Below are 24,359 nucleotides of genomic sequence, written 5' to 3'. Positions count from 1 at the left end.
GTCCCCTGCATCGGCAGGCGGACTCTCGACCACTGCGCCACCAGGGAAGCCCGTGATGGCTTTCTTAATACCATCCCAAGTGCAGTAAATTTATTAGGCTGGTGTGTTCAAAATCATAAAATTCCTCATGTATAGAAAATCACTGTAAGGCCTGGAAAACATTCAGACAAGTTACCTTACCATTGTACTACATTTCCTGCAAAATTTTAAACTTAACAACACAGGCATCCACTGTCTTAGCTTGTTTTTTTTTTTGGGGTATTATAATCTTGGTATAAATAAATAGGAAGATACGAAACAATAATATGTATACACTCAATCTGAGAACATTTTGTTTACAGGATTTGGAAAAGAAACAAGTTTATGAATTCGAAAGTGATTGCAGACCATTTCCTTTGAGCTATAGGCATTGGGTTAATTAGGTTTGGAGCGACGCCCTTCTTTGAAAACCAGCTCAAAACCAGCTTCGTTGAAAACTCAGGCGCGGTAAGCCTCCAGAGCTCTAGATGTCGCTGTGGCTCCATGGTGGGGACGGGTATGTGTCTCTGTGGTTATAAAGTTGGGGGCGGAGAAGCTAAGGGTGTCTGGGAAATGATGGCTGAGGAAGAGGAAGAAGTCAAGGAGATTTTGCCGAAATTGCAGGTGAAGCCATAGATTAAACTCTGTCTTACTCGGGAGGAAGTAGAGAGCCCAGTTTATGCAGTGCCTTCGAATTTCTTGACATATACCCGCCGCTGGTGTCTGTGTGGTTACTATAACAACTCCCGAAGGTGCAGCCGCAGCTGGCTAGGGGAGGTCCCGGGCAGGGGACGGACGCAGCCAGTTTGTTGGGACCGCCTGCTGCTGACCTGACTGCACTCAATTTCAGACCTGTTGGGAAGAGGATTTATTGCTAACTTTATTCCTGTACGTTCTTGGGAATTTTTTTTCCCCCTCAATTCACTCAACAAATAGCATACACTTGTGTTTGGCAGATCTGCAGGAGCTGTTACCTATCGCATGTTGTTTTGATCCCCACGAAGACCAGTACTTTTCTGCTTTCAAATTGGCAGCGATCACAGTAGTGGCTTGCACCGCGTGTATTCTGGTTACTCCCCTTAGAACTTCACAGTTTTGATTTTTTGCACACTGTGCAATTCCAGTTTGGGGCCTGGGGCAGAAGTCTCCAGACTTCACCCAGTCCACAGTTGACTGTGGTGAGTGGGACAGTCTTTTGTACTTGGTAGGTAGGAGCTAACTAATTGCTTGGTTCTTTACCTTTCTTTTGATGACCGAAGATTTTTCTTAAATCTCAGAAACTGAGATTTTTGTGTTCTAAGACAGCCTGAAATTTAAACATTAGGCTTTTGACAGGCTTGTAACTTTCTTAAAGGCTTCTACTGCAAAAGTTTAAACATTGGTGAGATTTCTTTGTTTCCTGAGCAGATTAAAATAATAACGCTTTTTAGAGTGTGAGCTTTATTTCACATCCAGTTGACTTTGATTAATTTAATTTTTTTTTTTTTTTTTTTTTTGCGGTACGCGGGCCTCTCACTGCTGTGGCCTCTCCCTCTGCGGAGCACAGGCTCCGGACGCGCAGGCCCAGCGGCCATGGCTCACGGGCCCAGCCGCTCCACGGCACGTGGGATCTTCCCGGAACGGGGCACGAACCCGTGTCCCCGGCATCGACAGGCAGACTCTCAACCACTGCGCCACCAGGGAAGCCCTAATTAATTTAATTTTATTCACTAGTGTGACTGACTAAAATCAGAGATTCTCAATCCTGGCTCCATATTACAAACATTGTTTGTGTGTGTATGTTTGTATATATGTAGAGAAAAACCTGAAAAGATTAACTAAGCAGTGGTTATCTCTGAGGTTATTGGGATAATTATGAGGAATTTTTAACCTTTTCTATTTTACATGTACCTATTTGAATTTTAACAACTAATATATATTGATTTTTGCCATGATAAAAAAGTTATTAAAAACGTTCACTCTAGGAAAACAAACCAACAACAAAATCAAACAATTTCTTGCATGTTTGCTATAACAACTAAAAACAAACAATAAGACCTTTTCTATAATTCTTAATATGTAGCTGTGCTGATTGCAGGACAAAAGGAAATGGGTTGTAGTATTTGCTGAGAGCTGTCTTTTCCTGCTTTGATTTGTGGTAGATGCCCTAAGCAGCTAGGTAGAGGATACCTGGGGTATCTTGGGGGTGAGTGGGGAAGGTGCAGGGATGGAATAGGAGAATGCAGTAGAGAGAGGAAAAGGATGGTGATGTTGCTATTCATAGGAATGGTGGTAAACTTTATTTCATTGTTACAGACATTTTAAGTTAGAAGGAATATATAAAACCATTTTTCTCAAAGTGTGTTTTACAGATCATTTTTATTAAAGTCATGCAGGGTGCTTGTTAAAATGCAGAATTTTGGGTTCTGCTAAAACCACTAACATCAGAATGTCTGTAGCCTGGGTCCTGGAAATAATACACGCAACACAACTTGAAAAGCACTGCTGCAGAAAGCAATAGTCTAACTTCTTCATTCTGGGTAGGATTTTAAATTAAGTATAGTACATAAGTATTTGTTAGAGAAAGGGAGATTCATTGATTTATTTAATGAGAGCCTATCATGTCCCACACCCTCTGGTAGTGCTCAGGTATAGCTCTAAACAAAACCGATTAAGATACTCCCATCGTGGAGCTTACATTCCAGTGGTGGAGATAGACAGTGGATGATTAATGAATAGGCCACATAATTTCAAGTAAGTACCATGAAGGAAGGTAAGAGTGTGATTTAACAGTGGGGCGGAGGAGGAAAGGGTTACTTTAGTTTGGGTAGTCAGGGAGAGCCTCTCTGAAAAATTGATATTTGAACTGAGATCTAACTAATGATGAGAAATGAGCCATGCAAAGGTCAGGAGAAAGAATGTCCAGGCAGAGGGAAAAGCTAAGGATTAGGCTTAGTGGATTTGAGGAGCTAGATGAAAGCCAGTGTGGCTTGAGAATTGTAGGAGAGTGATAAGAAGTCTGTGTCAGGATGAATGGTGGGAGGTCAGATCTTACAGTCTTCAAGGCCGTAATAAGGAGTTGGATTTTATTCTGTCTGCAGTGGGAAACTATCTGAGTGTTGTGACATGAGGTACATTTCTGTAAGGCCACACCAGCTGTAGTGAGGAGAATGGGAAAGAGTAGAAGCAGGATGACCAGTTAAGAAGCTATTGAAATGGTCCAGGCAAGTAATGAGGATAGTCATAGAGAGATGGAGACAGGTGGATGGATTTGGGATGTGATGTGGAGGTGGTTGATAAGACTTGGTAGGATTAGATTATACCTTTCTGCTGCTGTTTTGTTTTAGGAAAAGACTAGATAATGGAAAAGCTTTGACTGGTGTCCCAGGAAGACTCAGAGATAGAGATATTTAAAAGAGGAAAGAGAACATTTACTTGGAAAGAATGCAAGAGAGCCAGAAGGTGACTTGACAAAAATAAAACAAACAAAAGCACAAGTGTTTAAAGAATCAAAACTCTGTAAAAAAAATACCAAGGTTATCAAGCTTAAATTGGTCTGTTCGTTGTGGAAAACGACTCTTACTTGTTTGTCATGTTCACAGTGGTCATGTATTTTCAGACACCGACATAGGAATAATCAGGGGTAAGGTATTGTTTTTGTTAGGAAGTCCAGTTTTAAAAAGGTAAGTTTCGAAGTTTTACACTTTGGGGACCAGTACCAGATAGGATGATCTTATTAACTTTGTTTTATCTCAAGTTGCAAAGCGTTTCCTCCCTCCTGACTATGGTATGTGAAGTGCTTAGTCATTTTGGAAGCTCTGCTGGATCTGGGAGGAGAGAAGTATCATGACGGTGCAGACTGGCTTGGGACAGTGTGAGAGTGGGCTGGGCTACTTTCCTTCACGATCTGTGGTATTTTGATAGACCTGTCCACCTGCCTCTTGTGTCATTCCTAGGTAAGGTAGAGAATCAGCATTTCCAGGCCAAAAGCTGGTATGGCTCGCCAATCTCAAGTTTACTTGTCTGGTATTCTCTGCACTTAATGGTACCATTCTTATACTTCCTAGGAACTGGTGGATCGGCTCTATTCATTTCGAGAGTGCTATTTCGAGACACACGGTGTTGAGGATGCTGGGAGGAAGCAACAGGATGTGCGGGAGGAGATGGAGAAGACCCTGCAGCAGATGGAGGAAGTAGTGGGTATGAGTCCCAAAAGAACACGCCAACCCCTGGTCCCTCACTGAAATGTGATGGAGTTTTGCTCTCTCTGTAGATTCTTTGGTATCCTGTTTGTGGCTGCCACAAGATGGTGCAACAGAATATTTCTTCTAAAGGTGCCTGTGCAAGGATGGCAGCCTTTCAGCTCTCTAAACTCCATTTCCCAGTGCCATGAAATAAAAAAGAGCATGCTTGTTGCTTGATTACTATTGCAGTAATCTTCTTAACTGACCTTTCTGCCTCTAATTTCTTTTACTTCCAAATCAACTTAAATAATGACCATGGCCATTATGTTTCTAAATCCTTACTTCATGCATTTACTCTCATTCCTTGTCTGCCTCTCTGCTCAAGTATCTTCAAAGATTCCTACTTTTGACGGATTGAAGTCCAGACCTCTTCACTTGGTATTCAAGTCTCCATTGTCTGACTTTTTTTTTCCTACCCTTATCTCTGACTACCTACTTACAAAGGAACTTTTTGTTTCATTCAGCTTGAACCATCCATTCTCCCACTAACATGCCACATGTATTTCTGCCTCTTTGTTTACATCATTTTTCTCCCTGGAGTGTCTTGTCTTTTCTCCTTTTCACTTTGTAAAGTCCATTCATTGGGTGTATGCCATATGCTCCTTGTCATTGTTTTTTTGATTTTCCATGGATATGCATTGTCCTCTCCACTAGATTGTAAGCCCCTCAAAGGTAGGGATAATGCTTTCTTTGGTACTCTGTTTTCTAACAGTACACTGCATGTGGTAGGTTTTCAATAAACGATTTGTTCATGAAGATTTTCTCAATTATGTCATTCCTAGAACTGGCATGGGGTTATTCCTTGAGAGAGTACTCTAGTCTTACCTGTAAGACTGCCTGGGTTTCCACTTTCCTCTCCACTTTTCTTTTCCCTTCCTCCTAGGTTCTGTCCAGGGCAAGGCACAGGTTCTGATGCTAACTGGGAAGGCACTGAATGTGACTCCTAACTATAGCCCTAAGGCTGAGGAGCTTCTGTCAAAGGCTGTGAAGCTGGAGCCCAAGCTGGTGGAAGCCTGGAACCAGCTGGGTGAGGTGTACTGGAAAAAAGGGGATGTTACAGCTGCCCACACCTGCTTCTCAGGAGCTCTCACCCATGTGAGCCACCCACTATGCCCTTGGAAAACACAGATGGGAAGGATGGGATTTCTTTGGTTCTGTGAGTTTCCCTAGATCATGAATACCAGAACTGTACTGGAACTAGGAGAACAGAATCAGAAGTGAGGGAAACAGGGACAGGGGACTGGGAAAGGAAGAAGATGATGGGATCAGGTTCAGGGGTAGATGAGAAGTGAAGAAAAGTTAGCAACCAAGTTGGTCCTGTAAATGGGGGTCTAAGACACAGATGGCAGTAAGAATTAAGATGAAAAATTAAAATAAGATTGAGATAGAGTAGATCTGGAAAGGGGAACTAGAATCACAAAGGTTGAATATACGCCTTCTGCATTTGCAGTGCAAGAACAAAGTCTCCCTTCAAAACCTGTCAATGGTGCTTCGCCAACTGCGGACTGACTCTGGAGATGAACATTCTCGCCATGTCATGGACAGTGTCCAACAGGCTAAGTTGGCTGTGCAGATGGACATCCTTGATGGCCGCTCTTGGTGTGAGTGCTCTCAAAAGATCTCTGGCAAGCTTCTAGAGCAGTGGTTCTCAACCGTGGCTGCACACCAGAATCATCTGGAGCCCATCTATTGAGTCTGACTCCAATAAGTGTGAAGCCAGGGCATCTTTGCTTTGAAGAAACCCAAAAGATATTTTGATGAACCACTATTCTAGGAACTCTTGGACCTTTTCATCCAAGAGAGGAGGCTTATATTTCCATATAAGCAAGGCAGAGCTTTTGTGCAGTCTGTTGTAGTTTCTCCTTTGTGTCCATGTTTGCCTCTTTATCCCAGTGGAATTTTGGGTATACTTGTAAGTTTAGTGTCATCAATGGTTTGTTTCAGACGTGGGGCCTTTCATATAGACTTTTGAGGGTAACCAAAATATTTATACTTTGAACTTGAGCTCTGAGATGATCCATCACTGAGTTTCTTAGTTTTTTTCTCTTTCCCCGCAACCCCCTTAGGTGGGACAGGATGGCTAGAGTGGGTTGGAGTTGGGTATTTCTCTTCCTTAGGTCAGTTACCCTCTGATAACTGATAGCAGGTTAGACTCTGGTTAATTAGTTTCTCCTGAGGGCAGGCCTTGTTAAGAATGGAGTGCTCGGGAGTTCCCTGGTAGGCTAGTGGTTAAGATCACAGGCTTTCATTGCCATGGCCTGGGTTCAATCCCTGGTCGGGGAACTGAGATCCCATAAGCCATGTGATGTGGCCAAAAAACCCCACAAAAACAAGAAGAAGAAGAAGAGAGTGTTCTGGCATATTTCAAAAAAGTTCCTTTGCCCCCTCCCTCTGCTGGAAGTATGAGGGTGTTCTTCTCCGATGTTTGCTGTGGGAATCTGGTTGAGTTCCTGGAGGTAAATCTCACAATATTGTGGGGACTCCCTTGTGACTGGGACCCCTGGGCTTGTCCACACTGAGCCTCCAGAATTCGTCAATTTCAGTTCAGGTTTTCCTACCCCAGCAGTGTTCCTGTGGTAGCTCATAAGTTTCTGCTCTGCTAAGCCATAACTCACCTGTCTCTCCAATTTTGGGGGCAGCAGTTTGCCCTGTGTTATCCCCTTTCTTACGCATCCAAGAAGAGTTGTGGATTTTTTAGTCTGTTCGGCCTTTTCCTTGTTAGGATTGAGTGGCGACTTCAAGCTCCTTACATGCGGAACCCTATGTTTCTCTTTCAGATATTCTGGGGAATGCGTACCTTTCTCTTTACTTTAATACTGGCCAGAACCCTAAGATCTCCCAGCAAGCCCTCAGTGCCTATGCCCAAGCAGTAAGTATTTATGGTCACCCAGGCAAGATATACAGAGGCAGCAGCAGAAACAAGAGTGTTGTTCAGTCTTCCTCGTGGCTTTTTAGCAAGACGCACGGGCAGTGTTCGCTGGCGTCCAGTGTGCGTAGTTTCGCAAAGCAGGTTGTGCAAAGGTGATGTATCTCTTCCTATAACTTGAGTATTAGCAACCACTTGCAGTGTGTGCCTCAGTGCTAGGTAGCTCCTTGAGCTGTTTGGATTTCATACAGGTGTGCATAACCAAACCACAGAGCCCATGCCAACATGTTCATCTCTTTAATATGTTCTGTGTGAAAATAATGCTTGTTAATATTCGTGTACATTTTTAAAGAAAAATAAAAACTCTGATACTTAAGTATAAATTAAGCAGTATCCCCAGGTTCACCATTAGATAGTATGGCTCTGGACTTCCCACAGACTAAAATGGAAAACAGCATGTAGCCCATTCTACGTTGTAGCCTAGGGATTAATTCACTGGAGCTCATGCTTTGCCTTAGGCTTTCAGACTACGTTTATATCGATAGCCACTTGCAGGGGAATTTCCTTCAGGCCTTGAGTGCCTGACTGCTCACTGTTACAAGGTTTACATTGACCTTTAGAGCACTTTTTATATAGGCTTCATATTCACTTTCTTTTGTTTTCTCTTGACATGGAGACTTGCTTTTTAACTTACCATTATTTATTTTGCTCTGACTGGCAGAATAAGGAATATAGCTACCTTACATTCATGTTTGCAGTTTAGGAACTGTTCTTTTTTCACCATCCCACAGGAACTTTATTTTTCACAAAGCTGAAGTGCAAAACATAGATAACCATTTTTAATAAGCACAGTCAAATTTTTAACCACAAGACGTCTACAAGAATTATAGCTTTAAAAAATACAACCAATTTTTATATTTCAAAAATAGCTCAACTCAGATTAATTTCTTAAAAAGTACACTTCTCATACTATTTGTTTGGCATTACCCTGGTTGAACTCTGATGCAGCCATAATCGGGAGCTGTGGGCACACACGTGTGAATCGTGCTCTTGCCCTCACTGCTGTGCCAATGAGTGCAGCTCAACTGGTGGGACTCACACTCATGACAGGAGTGTGCAGTAATAAAATGGCATTTTAAGAAATGACAGATATGACTTCCTCACACACTATGCTTCTCACTGTAGTCTTAATGGTGGCATTTAACTCAACCCAACCTGTATAGCCAGTGGGGTTGTTCTTTTTTTCAATCAGGGAAATTTTCAGGCTGAGGAATTATATTTTACTCTAATTTCTTAATCTGGTAAACGTTTACATTTTAAAGCATGATGTACTACCTTAAAATTTTATGTTTGGCTTCTGCTAAACAGTTGCTTTTAACTCTTAATTTCTTCATCAGTCCTGCATTTTTAAACATAGTTGAACCAACCATTTAAACAATTTAATTCATGTTGTTTGTGCTTTTGCAGTGTGCCAGGCAATGAATAGAATTAAAAAAATAAAGTGATCATAGCCATGAACATCACCAGCAGTTTCTTCATAACATATTTGTCTGCACTGTCATGTGGTTTCTGGCCATGTATTTAAATTGGAGAATCAGAATTTGGCTTTCACTGTGTATTTTAAGGGAGCTTGGATGTAGATGTTTGTATCTGGAGCCAGGCTCATGGGCAGAGGAAATGCATTAAATTGACATCATTTCTTTCCTAATTTATACCAGCATCTTATTGATTAAAATAAATTTTTATCAGTTTTTTTTTTTTTTTTTTTTAGTATTGTAGTTTTTACTGGAAAAAATTCACGTGTAAGTGGATCTATGCAGTTCAAACCTGTGTTGTTCAAGGGTTTTTTTTCTTTCATCTTTATTGGAATATATCTGCTTTACAATGTTGTATTAGTTTCTGCTATACAACAGAATGAATCAGCTATATGTATACATATATCCCCATGTCCCCTCCCTCTTGAGCCTCCCTCCCACCCTCCCTATCCCACCCCTCTAGGTGGTCACAAAGCACTGAGCTGATCTCCCTGTGCTATGCAGCAGCTTCCCACTAGCCATCCATTTTACGTTTGGTAGTGTATATATGTCAGTGCTACTCTCTCACTTCATCCCAGCTTCCCTTCCCCGCCCCGTGTCCTCAAGTCCATTCTCTACGTCTCTATCTTTATTCCTGCCCTGCCACTAGGTTCATCCATACCGGTTTTTTAGATTCCACGTATATGCATTTGCGTAGGGTATTTGTTTTTCTCTTTCTGACTGACTTCACTCTGTATGACAGACTTATTTATTTATTTATTTGGTTGTGCCAGGTCTTAGCTGCAGCTCGTGGGCTCCTTAGTTGCAGCATGCATGTGGATTTAGTTCCCTGACCAGGGATTGAACCTGGGCCCCCTGCATTGGGAGCACGGAGTCTTAACCACTGAGCCACCGGGGAAGTCCCTTTATCAGATGTTAATCACATATTCTATTTTTATACTATTGCATGGATAAATTATAATCATATTTTAAAGTTTCATGCAAATACGAAACCCTTTCATCCTTGAGGTTTCAGGGATTGAGTAATATGTGCCACACAAGCAGTCACTGTATAACAGTGTGGGTATAGGAAACTTTTTTTTTTTTAATTTATTTTATTTTTGGCTGCGTTGGGTCTTTGTTGCCATGTGTGGGTTTTTCTCTAGTTATGGCAGGCGGGGGCTACTCTTCGTTGTGGTGTGCAGGCTTCTCATTGCGGTGCCTTCTCTTCTTGCGGAGCATGGGCTCTCGGTGCACGGGCTCCAGTAGTTGTGGCACGTGGGCTCAATAGTTGTGGCTCGCGGGCTCTAGAGTGCGGGCTCAGTAGTTGTGGTGCATGGGTTTAGTTGCTCCATGGCATGCGGGATCTTCCCGGACCAGGGATCGAATGCATGTTCCCTGCATTGGCAGGCGGATTCTTAACCACTGCGCCACCAGGGAAGCCCTGGGAAACATTTTGACAAGCAAGAAACTTAAATTTTGCCAGGGTAAGGAGGTTTAAGACATGCTATGCATGGCCATCCTTAAGACTGCGACAAGAGCCACTGATGATCTTTTTATCCCACTATAGGAGAAGGTTGACAGGACAGCTTCCAGCAATCCTGATCTTCATTTGAACAGGGCAACGGTAAAAAAAAAAAAAAAAAATCATTTGTGTGGGGGAGTGGTCATCTGAAGGTAAAATACATAAGATATCTAGGTCTTAGCCTGTTAGGATGACTGAGCGTTCACAGGGACAAGGTTGGGTACAAACTGTGAGAGGAAAGCCAAATTATTTCTGGGAAAAGCTAGCTTAGTTTGACTAAAGTATCTGGAGGGAAAGGAAAAGGGGCTGAGTTGGTGGGAGGGTAAATAGAGGATGGGGGACACAGTTCAGAAGACTTTCCTGAAGTGTTCATTGTAAACATAAAAATAGAATCACCCAATATATACAACTTAACTGTTGTAGAGTTTGGAAGTTAGCTTCTTTGAAATGATTCCATCTTTGGGGCTGTGATCACCTTGGCCAGGATGTAAGGTGTTTACTGGCTCTTCAGGCTGTTCATCTGTAGAAGAGGAAGACAGCTGGGAAGGAAAACAGTTTATTTCTCTAGATTCCTAGCCCACTGTGCTATTACTAATCCCTCCCCGGCCACTTCCCCCACCCCACGGATAGTTTGTGTTGAACACACTTATAATTGGGAGGTTTTTTGGTTACTTCTCGTGCAGTTACATAAATATGAAGAGAATTATGGGGAGGCCCTGGAAGGCTTTTCTCGGGCTGCAGCACTGGACCCTGCCTGGCCAGAGCCCCAGCAGCGAGAGCAGCAACTCCTGGATTTCCTGAATAGATTAACCAGCCTCCTTGAGAGCAAGGTAGAGATGTCTAAATGCCGAATTCTGCTTTTTTTTTCTGCTGTAGGCCAATAAAATAAGAATAAAGTAGGCCTCGGTAGTAGTGACCCTATAGAAGTGGGTAGGTGGGAGGGGAGGACTAGACTCTCAAGGAGAGTGACTAGTTCCCAGCTTCTTTTTTTAACGTCCTTATTGGAGTACAATTGTTTTACAATAGTGTGTTAGTTTCTGCTTCATAACAAAGTGAATCAGCTATAGATATACATATATCCCCATATCTCTTCCCTCTTGCGTCTCCCTCCCTCCCACCCTCCCCATCAGTTCCCAGCTTCTTACCTATTTCCTTTTACTTTACAGGGAAAGGTGAAGACCAGAAAGTTACAGAGCATGCTGGGAAGCTTGCGCCCAGCCCATCTAGGCCCTTGTGGAGATGGGCGCTATCAGTCAGCCTCTGGGCAGAAGGTGACCCTGGAGCGCAAGCCCCTGAGTGCTCTGCAGCCTGGTGTAAATAGTGGAGCTGTGGTCCTGGGAAAGGTGGTGTTCAGCCTTACTATGGAGGAGAAAGTCCCCTTGTGAGTTTCTGTTGCCTTTTCTCTTTTTCATCCTTTTAAACTAGTTGCTCTTATTTCCTGGCCTTTCTCTAAAAGTTGAGGACATTGTTAGTGGTCAGAGATTAGTGAGTTTTGCTTCCCTTCTGTGACTGTCTTCCCTTCTGTGAGCAAGTATTGTTTAGGTAATATCTAACAATCTCTATAGATTCTGTCACCATCCATTTTTTCCCTGAGCTTGGTGTTCTGTGGACTCCTATATTCGAAGCTGAAATTTGACAGCTACTTTTTTTTTATGAGACAGATGGAAACCTTAAAATTCTCCTACCTCTTTGTGTTTTCATGATCATAGAGGCACAAAGAGGAAGAATTCTAAGTCCTCTTTGGACTTAGGTATGCCTAAGCAGTTCTGGAAGGTGAGCTTTGAATTTATGGCCTGATGGAGAGATTCTCTCAGATGTTATTCAACAAATATTCATTGAGCATCTGCTATGTGTGTTGTAGGGAGTTAAAAAAAAAATGTAACACACCCAAATGAAGGGTGCTTATAGTCTAGCAGAGGAAATGAGTTAAAAATATTCATTTAGAAAATTTTTAACTCTTGAAAAATGAGGGTTTGATCAGTATCATCATTCGTTGGTCCTTCACTCACTTCCCAATCCCTGGTTGACTAGTTTCCTTTTCCTGTTTTCTACTGAATTTTTTTTGTTTCTGGGATCACCAGCGTTTGATCCAGTAGCTTCTACTGGAAGCATTCTGATTTCTCTGTCACTGTTCCCTTTCATATCCTTTCTGCTCCATTCAAACTAAAATATAACTCCCATTGTATGCCTGATATTCCTCCATGGCATTTTCATGGTATACGAATTTGAACAATTGAAGAGCAAGAAGATAGTTGAGAAAAGTTTAGTTACTAGAGCAGACCCTAGAGTTAAGAGGAATGAGAAAGAAATATAGACAAAGGTAGGGTTTTAGGGGCCCTTGAGAACAAATATTTTGCTACTCCTCTTTTTATGTGCAATTTCTAAATGTTAAGGTCTAGGAGGACTCTGTTTTTGTTCCTTTTCTCTTTTCTCTCTATATCAGGATGGCAAATAGATGCCAACTTTGATCACTTGGCAGTGGCTGCATGATTTACTGTAAAGAAGGATTCTGAGGCTTTGACTGGTTTCACCGGGAGAAGGCTGTGCTTGATTTGCAGTGTTTGCTGTGAATTTGGGTGTGCCAAGTGATGGCATGAGCATCGATTCTTCACCATCTCACTTATAGGTCATCTCATTTGGTGACGTCATACAAACCCAAGTCTTTGGCTGCCTCTTCTATGCTCACAGGTCTAGCTCCAGCCTAGGGCTCATTTCCAACTTTTGGATTCCTATATCTAGCTGCCTCTGGGCTATAATTAGAAACCTCTAACTCAGTATGTTCAGAATTACTCACCTCATCTTTCTCTGGCAACCTGTTTGTCCTCCCTGAATTCCTTTTCAATCAATGGTACCACCTCTACTCAGTCACTTAATTAAGACTTTTGGAAGTTGTTCTAGACTTCTCCATTCTCTTGCTTTGAGGCAATCACCAAGTCCAGTAGATATGCCTTTTAGTCCCTACTTTCCTGTCTTTACTAATTTAATAAAGCCTCTTAACACATCAACAGACAAGTCTCCCTGTTCGTTTTTCCTCCAGTGTTCCACAGTACAGAGAAATATTTCCCAGATGCAGATCTGACCATTGCTATTTCTTATTTAAAATCTCTTACTGGTACTGTGTAGCTTTTAGGATGAAGTTTTAACTCTTTAGCTTAACACCCAAAACCCTTTATGATTTTCTCCCTGCCTCCCCGTGTCCATTATCTCCGTCACTTTAACGCTTGTACCTTTTGTCCCAACCTTGGGATTATTTTGTAGGTTTCAGAACAGCTATTTTCATGCCTCTGTGTTTTTACACACAGTTACTATGCCTGGATAATCTTTTTGCTGCTTCTTGATATAGATTACATTTTTCCCCCAACATTTTATTATAAAAATTTTCAAACATACAGCGAGATTGAAAGAATTTTACAGTGAACATTTGTGTACCTATAGTCTACTATTCATATTTTATTATACTTAGTTTATCACAGATCTATTTATTCCCCTATTCATCTGTTGGTCTCTCTTATTCTTGGTCCATTTCAAAGTAAATTGCAGACATTAGTATACTTTCCTCTAAATACTTCAGCATGCAATCATTAAGTAGAGTTCAATATTTGTTCATAATTTTATTCTTTTTATGTAAAATTTACATACAATGAAATGTACAGATCTTAGTGCATATTTCCTAAGTTTTGACAAATGCATACACCCATATAACCTAAACACCTATGGAGAACATTACCACCACCTCAGAAGTTCTCTTATGTTCCTTCCCAGTCAAGCCATATCCCCTTCCCTTAGAGATTTTTTATTTCCACTGAGGATTAGTTCTCCTGTTTTAACCCAGGTAGTTTTTCATTCTTTAAGATTCAGTTTGAGGGTCTCCTCTTCACGGAAACCTTCCTGGCTTTCCATTGATTTAGACATTTCTCCTCTGGGCTCCCACAGCCCAACCTTTGGCTTCACTGAATTCATCACAAGCAAAAAGCTATTCTGGCACCTATTGCAGTTGTACTGTCAGTGATGGTCAAATTGTCTGACACCCACTAGACTAATAAGCTCGCTCACAGTGCCTGACACATGATAGGTATTCAGTGAAAGTTTGTGGAATTAAATTAAATTGACAGTAATGGTTAGCGAGTTTGATGAAGGTTGTGATAGTTAAATTGATAGAGCAGGAATACTGTTCCGCTGCAACTTTTCGAACTAGTTCCTTATTAATATTTGTTGAATGTGTCCCAAGTTCTTAGAAAAGTGACAGATTGATGAGTCTTGTGCATGTTCTCTAAAGATACATATCTAAGACAAATGAGCCCTCAGATGTACATAGTGAATGATAGTACCTGTCATAGGAGTTCTAAATAAGTAACTAAGAAAGCTTTCTTTTTTTTTTTTTTTTTTCTCTTCTCTCTGTTAACCCATCTTAACCTGGCAGTACATTTGGCCTGGTAGATTCAGATGGACCTTGCTGTGCAGTGATGGTATATAATATTGTGCAGAGCTGGGGAGTGCTCATTGGGGACTCTGTAGCCATCCCTGAGCCTAACCTTCGGCTTCACCAAATTCAGCACAAGGGAAAGGTGAGTGATGGCTAGGATTCTTTCTCACCTCATAGGCTCTCAAAGTGGGACAAGTTTACCTCTTTTAAAAAATATACATAAAATAATGCATATATATGTGTGTGTGTATTGTATGATATCCTATATTTACACACGTATATGTAATTTATTCTTTACTAATAGTTTTACTAAAAAGTAATTTTTTTGTTTTGTTTTTCTTTACTAAAAAACTAGTAGTAAACAAAAAGAATTTAAAAAATGGACTGAACAGAGAAAGACAAATACATATGATATCACTTACATGTGAAATCTTAAAAAGCTGAACTGTGAAAACAGAGAGTAGAATGGTGATTATCCTGGGATGGTGGAATTGGGGAGATGTTGTTTAAAGGTATAAACTTGCAAGCAGTAGATAAATAAGTCCTGGAGATCTAATGCACAGCATAGTGATTATAGACAACAATATGGTATTATAAACTTCAAAGTTGCCAAGAGACTAGACGTTAACTGTTCCCACCACAAAAATGAAATGATAATTATGTGATGTGATAGAGATGTTAGCTAATGTAATGGTGGTAATCATATTGCAATATATAAATATATCAAATTAACATGTTGATTAATACCTTAAACTTACATAATGTTATATGCCAATTATTTCAATAAAAATAAATTTTAAAAAATGGACTAAAATATTGTCAGCCAGATGTTATTACTGTTAACAGTTTGGTATGTAAACCTCCAGTCTTTTCATAAATTTATGTACACATTCGTATGTATATTTTTAATTATGAGTGGAGTATTATATGCAAATGTTTGTGAACATTTTCTGTGGTTTTCCGTATTCTGCAACATTGTTTTGAATTAACACATAGAGGTGGTGATGAAGGTGATGATGATAGTTAAAATTTACTGAACACTTAACTGACTGCTAGACACTGTGCAAAGAGTTTTATGGCCTGCATTGGATCATTTAATCCTTACCACACTCTACAAGAGCAGATATTTAACCGCTTTTTCCCCATTTAGATCAAGGGTCAGTCAGCAAACTCTGGCCAGTTGACCAATTCTGGCTCACTGCCTGTTTTTGTATGGCTTGTGAGCCAAGAATGGTTTTTATATTTTTTAATGAAAACAATTGAAAGAATAATAATAATTTGTGGTACATGAAAATTACAGGAAATTAAAATTTCAGTGTTCGTAATTAAAATTTTTTGAAACAAAGTATACCCATTTGTTTACTGTTGTCTGTGGCTGCTCTTCTACTAGTGTCAGAGATGAATAGTTCTGTGACAGAGACTATATGACCCACAAAGCCTGAAATATTTATCGTTTGACTCTTTACAGAAAAAATTTGCTGACCCCAGATCTAGATTATTAATAATTGTTCCTTACTATAAAAGTACTTTAGTAAATATTTTAATATCTGTGCATATCCATGATTATTAAATAAATTTAATTAATTCATTAAAGAAATTAAGTGAATTTCTAAGGTAGAATCCTGGCTCCAAAGGGTATGCAGAATTCTAAGACTGTGGTTTTTTTTTTTTGGCTGCGTTGGGTCTTTGTTGCTGCGCGCAGGCTTCCTCTAGTTGTGGCAAGCGGGGGCTGCTCTTCGTTGCGGTGCACGGGCTTCTCATTGCTGTGGCTTCTCGTTGCAGAGCACTGGCTCTAGGCATGCAGGCTTCAGTAGTAGTTGTGGTGCGTGGGCTCAGTAGTTGCAGTGCGTGGGCTGTAGGGCTCATGGGCTTCAGTAGTTGTGGCACATGGGCTTAGTTGCTCCGCGGCATGTGGGATCTTCCCAGACCAGGGATCGAACCCTTGTCCCCTGCATTGGCAGGTGGATTCTTAACCACTTCGCCACCAGGGAAGTCCCTCTAAGACTTTTGATACATATTGCCAAACTATTTTTTGGAAGGTTGTACCAGTTAATATCAACCGTGGATGTCAGTAATTGTTTTTCTATGGTTTTCTTTGCAACTCTGTGTAGAAACCTTTGAAAAATTATTTGCTGATTTTACATGAAAAGTATAGCATCAGTATTGTTTGGCTTTGGTTTCTTGATTATTGGTGAGGTTGAAAATTTTATCATATGTTTATTGACTATAATTCTTTTATAAATTGCTTTTTTTTGGTCACTTGCCCATGTTCCTGTTAGGATGTTTTAAAAATTGATTTATGAAAACTGTTTAATTCACTTCTTTATTTTGACTCAAAAGAACCTCCTTTATACTCCAAGTGGAACAGTATTTTTTGGATAAAGATCTTTTAACAACACATTTTGCAACTTAAAGTACATTTGAACTGATAAATTGAGCTGATGTTTTCTGTTATTAGGAGAATGTTTAAACCTACATTTTGTTAAACCTCCTGATATTAAAGGAGGAGTAAGTCTAATTTATATTAGGCAGATTAATTTATAACTTTACAAACACTTGATCTAAGAGTTTCTCAGACTTTCTATTGGCTCTGGCTTGGCTGCTGTGTGTATTTAGTTATAATTTATGATAAACACTGTGGGAAGGGAAGATTCTGTAGAGCTGGTGGGACCCTTTTGTTGGGCAGTGCCAGGATCCTGTTGTTTTTGAATCAGAATTGTCCCATTCTTCTAATGACAGTTACTGGCACTCTACCTGTCCCAGATTTTCCTTCTGAAGATTGAAAACTTTGGGAAAATTACATCCCCTATGTTAGTTCAGCTTTGTTTAATGTGAGGTGGAGGTAAGGGGTATATCTGCTGCGGGAGGTGGAAAGGAGGGGGTGAGAAAGCCACAGGTGGTGTATCCCTGTGCTGGAGTTTCTTCCATCTTAGGATCTGTAATGAGCCTCTGTATATTTGTCTTTTCCAGGACTATTCCTTTTCCAGTGTTCGTGTGGAGACGCCCCTCCTGCTGGTGGTGAATGGGAAGCCTCAGGGCTCCAGCAGCCAGGCCGCTGCCACAGTGGCATCGAGGCCACAGTGTGAATGACCTTCCTTGGGTGGCATGCTAAAGAGGGAGTAGAGGCGAGGAGAAAAGCTCAAGGGCACTCGGCAACTGCACCAGCCAGATCCAGTGACGCAACTGGAATTGGGGGGACGTTTTAGATGACAACTTTCCTTTCCTCTGCCCTGTAAGACACTTTGTGTCTTCTTTCTTTCCTGTTATGTTCCAGCTCTCTCTGGGGCCACACATGTCCCTGGTATATCTCCTGCCTCTTCCATTGCTCTTCTATGTTTTAGGCAAAGAGCATGGAGTTGGTAGAAGTGTTGGGACCTTGTCATGGGACAGAGTCCCCAAGGTTCCTGTTCTTGCCTCCTTCCTGAGCCTCATGTGTATATATCATTTCAGTATTTATTGCTAAGGGAGGGGGGTTAATTTTTTTAATGACTTAGTTTTTGAGCAGTTTTTATTTTTAAAATTTAGGTGCTTCCCCTTCTTTGGGGCTGGAACAGAATTAAATTTGTTTGGAAAAAAAATACTGTGTAGTTTGGCCTGCTTCATTCTCTCTAGGCTTGAATTCTTGGTTTTAGGATCACTTCAATCCATTAGAGTAATACCCCCTTCCCCGCTTTTTTCTTTAAGCAAAATAGTTTACTTCTCTCTCAGTTAAAAGAAATCTGGCAATAGGCAGCCCAGGGCAGGAATGGCAGTTCCACAAAGTTGTTGGGAACCAGCTTCCTTCCACTTCCCCATTCTGTCATCCTTAGGAGTGGCCCTTATCATAGTCCAACATGACAGCAGTACTATTCTAATAGTGTTACTAGGGTGAAAGACCAGAGAGAGCTAGATATTCAGTTCCTTTAGGTTCTAGTGATACATTTTATAACAGTTTCTTTTAATATCCTCGTGGAAAAATAGGGAAATATGCGGGAGGATTATTAACCAACTGAATGGTTATAACCAGAGAGTGCATTAATGGATACAGATTAATTTGGAAGACTTCTAGTGATGTTTGTGTTTTAAGAAGTCCTTCCCTATCCTGAAGTCATCAAGACATATCCCCTCTGTTGATTTATGAATTTTTATCATTTTGTCCTTTTCTTTCATTATGACCTTTCCTTGTGTTACGATGTAGGTATATAATTTTTTTTCTTAATGAGTAATTAATTGCCCCAGCACCTTTTATTAAAGATCCATCCTTTGCCCACTGATCTTTAAAGCCCAGCCTGTCTTAAACCAACTTTTTATATATAGTATATAGGTCTGTTTCTGAGCTTTCTCTTCTGATCTATTTGTCTATTTCTATTCCAATACCATATTGTCTTCTCATTTTATAAAAAGTCAGTATCCAATCAGAATAACAATGGGCCATGTTGTTCTTAACCAGTGGCCCATTTACATTTTAGAATCCGTAAATTTTCGTGAAAAACTCCTCTGGGTTTTGCTTGGGGTTGCATTGAATTTATAGATCAATTTAAGAAGAACAGACATGTTTATAACATTGAATCTTCTTATTTATGATTTTCTTCATTTACTTAAGTCTTCAGTATATTTCAATATAATTGTATACTTTTTCTGGAAAAGTCCTACATATCTTTTATTAGATTTATTCCTAGATACTTCGTAGTTTTCTATGCTATTGTAAATAGTATAATTTTTAAAATTACATTTGCTAACTGTGCTTGGGAATAGATATAAATTGACTTTATATATTTTATAGCTGTCACCTTTTTAGAACTCTCTCATTCTAATAATTTGTTGATTCCTTTTGGTTTGCTGTGTATAAATAACAACTTTTTTGTGTCTTCCTTTCCAGTCCTTTTACCTTTTATTTTCTTTGTTTTCTGCAGTAGTTAGGATCTCTAGTATGCTGAATACAAGCGATGATTGCAGGCATCCTTGTCTTGTTCTTATACGTAAAGGAAATATTTTCAAAATTTCAGTATTAAATAAGATGTTTGTTATATAGTTTTTACATATGCCTGATCTTAGATTTCAAGCCTATTTGGATTTTTATGATGAAAAGGTATTACATTTTATCTAATGCTTTTTCTGCATTTATTGAGATGGCAGATGACCTTTTTTTTCTTTTAATCTGTTAGTGTGGTGGATTAGGGTACTCAGCTTTTTTTTTTTTTTTTTTTTTGCGGTACGCGGGCCTCTCACTGTTGTGGCCTCTCCCGTTGCGGAGCACAGGCTCACGGACGCGCAGGCTCAGCGGCCATGGCTCTCGGGCCTAGCCACTCCACGGCATGTGGGATCTTCCCGGACCGGGGCACGAACCCGTGTCCCCTGCATCGGCAGGCGGACTCTCAACCACTGCACCACCAGGGAAGCCCGAGTACTCAGCTTTTGATTAATAAATCAAAAGTACAAAACTTGGTACAAAACTTGGTACAAAACTTACTTGGTCAGGATATGTATTTTTTTTTATATCGCTGGATTTACTTGTGTAATATTTAAGATTTTATACCTGTGGGTCACAAGTGATATTAGTTTATGAGTCTACACTATTTGTTAATCTATTCTAGTCTGGTTTTGGTATTAAAGTTATGCTAGCCTCATACAATGAGTAAAGAGCATATCTCCTGTATGTTTATTTGAAAAGATGATATAAAATCCGTTTGTCTTTTTCTTGGTAGAACTTGCCCGTAAAGTCATCAATCAGCACCTGGCATTTTCGTTATGGAAAGATTAACTTCTGATTTAAATTCTTTAAGGTTTATTGGATTGAATTATTCAAGTTTCTCTTGATTAAGTTTTGATATTTTGTATTTTTTAGTAATTTATCCATTTCATTTAAGTTTTCAAATTTACTCTCCTAAATATTTGTAGTATGTTCCTTATTTGTTTATTCTCTATGGTATCAGTCATTTTGTCCCCTTTTTCTCTAACGTATTATTGGTATTATTCATTTGTACCTTATCACTTCTCCTTCAGCCTTTTGTCTCTTACAAGTCTTCAAAGAAATTGACTTTGTTTACCCTCATCTTTTGTAGTTTTTTTCTTTTTCATTAGTTTTTATTTTTATCTTCATAATATCCTTTTTTTCTCCTGTTATAAGAGTGCCTGTTCATGAGCTGGGATATAATTTTTGTATCTGATAGGCAACATGACATTTCATTGTTTTAAATTTTCATTCCTTTATTTGTGATGTTGAACATCTTTTAATAAAATACTAGCTAGCTACTTATAAATTTGATGTGTAACAGAGGGCATCCAAGACTGAGGAAAATGTATTAAAAAAAATTTAGGGAGCTATGTTTAGGAAATGATATAGCACTTTGTACCATCTATATTATATGACACATTTTATTGTATTATGATTACTTGATTCTATGGTTTGAACTCTTAAAGGACAGCCACTAACTCATACTTATCTTTGAGTTCTAGACATTATTATATACATCTCTGAGTGTTGGACATTGCCTGATTTGACAACAAAATGGCTGGCCGGCTGGACAGATGGTGGGTTAGGAAAACAAGATATATTAGATTAATATAGAGAGTGTTGACACCTTGTATGCAGAATAATAATGATTTTGAAACTTTATTCTATTGGCTTGAAGAGCCTTTAGAACAGGGCTCCTGCTTTGGTAATTGCTTCTCTTGTAGGTTCACTTGGTCTCTAGCCTTCAGAGAGATACTGGAAATTGTGCTATTCTTTATCACAATACTTGTGGGGGGGGGCATGGAGGTCAGAATTAGGAAACGGGGATGGAATATATCAGTCATGGTTCAATCAGGGGAGCAGAACCTTTATGAGTTATGGGATAAGGGATTTATTATATAAATTAGACCCCATGCAAAGTCTTATATGATAATATATTTATTATATAAAAAAGACCTTATGTAGTTCCAGCTTAGCAGGTTGGCACAGTACAGACCAACATGTAGAACTGGTAGGAGGATACTCCAAGAGTAGAGCAGAAGTTGAAGGTTATAACTTGGTTCTACATGGGAGGAAAAGAGGCCTAATTACAGTGATTAGGGGAAGAACTGAAGGGATAAAGACCTAGGGTGTTGAGTATGAGAGGGTAACCGTGAACATAGTGAACCCAGGTAATTGCCAAAGCACAAACTGTTTTTGATCAGTGGATATGATGTGCGTAGCCCTGGTGGAGGAGTCAGAATCTTATTGAATCCTACTTCCTATATGGACACTTCTTCCTCATCCTCTCTTTAAATGGTGGTGGTCTTAGGAGTTCTGCCCATGGCCTACTGCTTTTCTTCCTCAAAACATTTTCATTGAGCCATTTCATTCATAGCCATGTGTTCACTTACCAAATTACTAATTTTCCTAAATTTATATTTCCAGATCTTTTTCCCTAGCGCTAGTGATAAGTTTACACCTGCTTACTAGGCTATATGTGCCATAGACGTTTTAAATCCAACGTATCTAAAATAGAACTCATTATCTCTAGCAGCTACCTCTGTTGTCTCTGTATTACCAGCTGACATCACCATGTATTCAGTTATCTAGGCCAGAAACTTGGGAAGTCATCTCTGATTCCTTCTTCATGTCTAATATCCCCCAGTCTGTCACATGGCTGTTATGTTGATCATGTCTCCTAAATATCTCTTCATTTATTTTCTGTCCATTCATATTGTCTTAGTTCAGTAGTTCTGTATTTCTTGCCTGACTGTGGCAATGGTGGTCTTTGTTTTCCCTATAGTTGAAATCTTACTTTCTCTAACTTTTTTCACTTTTTAGTAATAATGATCATAATAGTAGTATTGTCCAAATTTATAAGTTTGTAAGTAGTAGAGCCATGATTTGAAATTTTTACTGTTATTGTACTTCAAAGGCTATGGGTGAGTTTCTTTTTTTTTTTTTTTTGCGGTACGCGAGCCTCTCACTGTTGTAGCGTCTCCCGTTGCGGGGCACAGGTTCCGGACGCACAGCCCCAGCGGCCATGGCTCACGGTCCCAGCCGCTCCAAAGCACGTGGGATCCTCCCGGACCGGGGCACGAACCCGCGTCCCCTGCATCGGCAGGCGGACTCTCAATCACTGCGCCACCAGGGAAGCCCATATGGGTGAGTTTCTTACCTCTCTGAGATTCAGTGTCTCCATCTATAAAATGGAGGTAATATTACTACCTACCTTGTAGGATTGTTATGAGGATTAAATGAACTCATACATGTCCTACAGGTGGTACATGACAGTAGAGATAAGCAGGACTCAATTATGCTGGAATTCCAGCTGTATTAGAGCTGGAATTTGAACCCAGTCCTCCTGACTCTAGAGCTTGTACTCTGCCTGTTATGCTAATGTGCTCTTCTGCTGTTTCAGAAGTGGGAAGTGCTGCCAACAGTTTCACCTTTCTCAAAACAAATCTGATCATATAATTTCCTTGTTTAAAAACCCTCAGCAATTCTTTAATTCCAGTAAGACACTCCTTCACATGGGCCACAGCCATCACGTTTTGGTCTGCTTATCTATATTACCTCATTTCTGCCCTCTTCTTATAATCCTAATGCATGGCAACCCCAGCATATTTTTAATATCTGGACATTTCCATGCTCTTTCATACCTCAGCACTTTTGCATATGTGATTCCTTCTGCTTGAAATGTGTTGTCTTCACTCCTAGAGAGCTCCTGATTGCCCTTTGAGATTCAGCTTAAACATTACCTCTTTTGTAAAACCGTCCTGAGCATATTCGATTTTGATGTGCCTGTCTCTATACTCTCAGAGCACTTACTGTGTTTTAATTATTTGCCAGTTTCCTATAGGCTGTGAACCTTTCGAGGGTACTCATCTTAGTGGTCTTAAATCCTAGCTCAGTACCTGACACAAGTGCTCAATAATTCACATGGAACCATTGAATACATTTTAAAAGAGTATGCATTCTGTTCCCATGGTAGTCTCCTACTTTAGTCCGTGGTAATGACTGCCTCTTGGTGTCAGGATTCTGTTAGCATTTTCCTTCTCTACTTACTGATCTACCTACATCTGTGCTTTGTAGAGTCAGGGTATCAGTGTTGAGTGTGACCTGAGAGGCAGTGTCTTCCAGTACTCCATTAGCTTAATTTATATATTTTATCTTTAGATGTGCATAGCCACATTTCCCATTGTGTCATATAGCCTCTCACCTTTCTTTTTGTGGGAACCTGTCTCTGTGTCAAGCCAAGAAATCTCCCTTGATCTCCAGGAAAAGAAGTTCTTCCCTTTTTGTCAGTGACTTGCCAGGCTGTAGAGTATTAGGGAACCACGTTCCCAATACTGGCAGATTTTGTGGGCTTCATTCTTTCTAATATTGATCCTTCATGCTGAAGTGCTAGCTTATTTTTCTCAAAATATTTGAACAAAAATGCTAATTTTTTTTCCAAGTGAAATGTATCATTTAGGATCACTCTTCCTATAAGCCAAAATCACATTTTCAATTTCCCTGTCACTTGGTTGGTTTTCAGCACACCCTCAGCTCCTGGCAGATTTGCATTGACCAGGCAATCATGGGGAAATTCTCACAGAAAGTTGTGTGTGTATACGTACATGTGGATGGTGGTGATGGAATGGGGAATAAGTGGCAAGATACAGGAGAAAGAAAACTGTTCTGTCCTGTTTACCCAACATGGGAGGCAGCATTATACGGAGAGAGAATTGGATTGTGGTTTTCTGCTCCCTAATTGTAACTTTCTTTTTCATTTAATTTCAGGAAATTATATATACAATAGTGTAAAATTACAGAAAAGCTAACACAAAAAAGAAAGCCTCATTTCCATTCCTGACCCCTAGTTCCTTTGCT

General features: G+C 40.0%; 1 protein-coding gene across 1 annotated transcript; it reads left to right on the top strand.

Moving 5' to 3' along the window:
* The first annotated feature begins 546 nt into the window (after nucleotides 1-546).
* On the top strand, nucleotides 547-18,147 carry TTC5 (tetratricopeptide repeat domain 5). The gene is made up of 10 exons (XM_029239479.1): nucleotides 547-642; nucleotides 4,065-4,197; nucleotides 5,125-5,336; nucleotides 5,692-5,842; nucleotides 7,019-7,110; nucleotides 10,192-10,248; nucleotides 10,830-10,976; nucleotides 11,313-11,527; nucleotides 14,567-14,711; nucleotides 17,540-18,147. The coding sequence occupies exons 1-10, from the start codon at nucleotides 592-594 to the stop codon at nucleotides 17,657-17,659; spliced, it is 1,323 nt and encodes a 440-aa protein (XP_029095312.1). The 5' UTR covers nucleotides 547-591; the 3' UTR covers nucleotides 17,660-18,147.
* The last annotated feature ends 6,212 nt before the right edge of the window (nucleotides 18,148-24,359 follow it).

Source organism: Monodon monoceros, unplaced genomic scaffold (assembly GCF_005190385.1).
Source record: "Monodon monoceros isolate NGI ecotype Baffin Bay Population unplaced genomic scaffold, NGI_Narwhal_1 Super_Scaffold_21, whole genome shotgun sequence".
NCBI lineage: Eukaryota > Metazoa > Chordata > Mammalia > Artiodactyla > Monodontidae > Monodon > Monodon monoceros.
The sequence above is the reverse complement of the archived record's forward strand: the minus strand, read 5'-3'. Positions and strand labels throughout refer to the sequence as shown.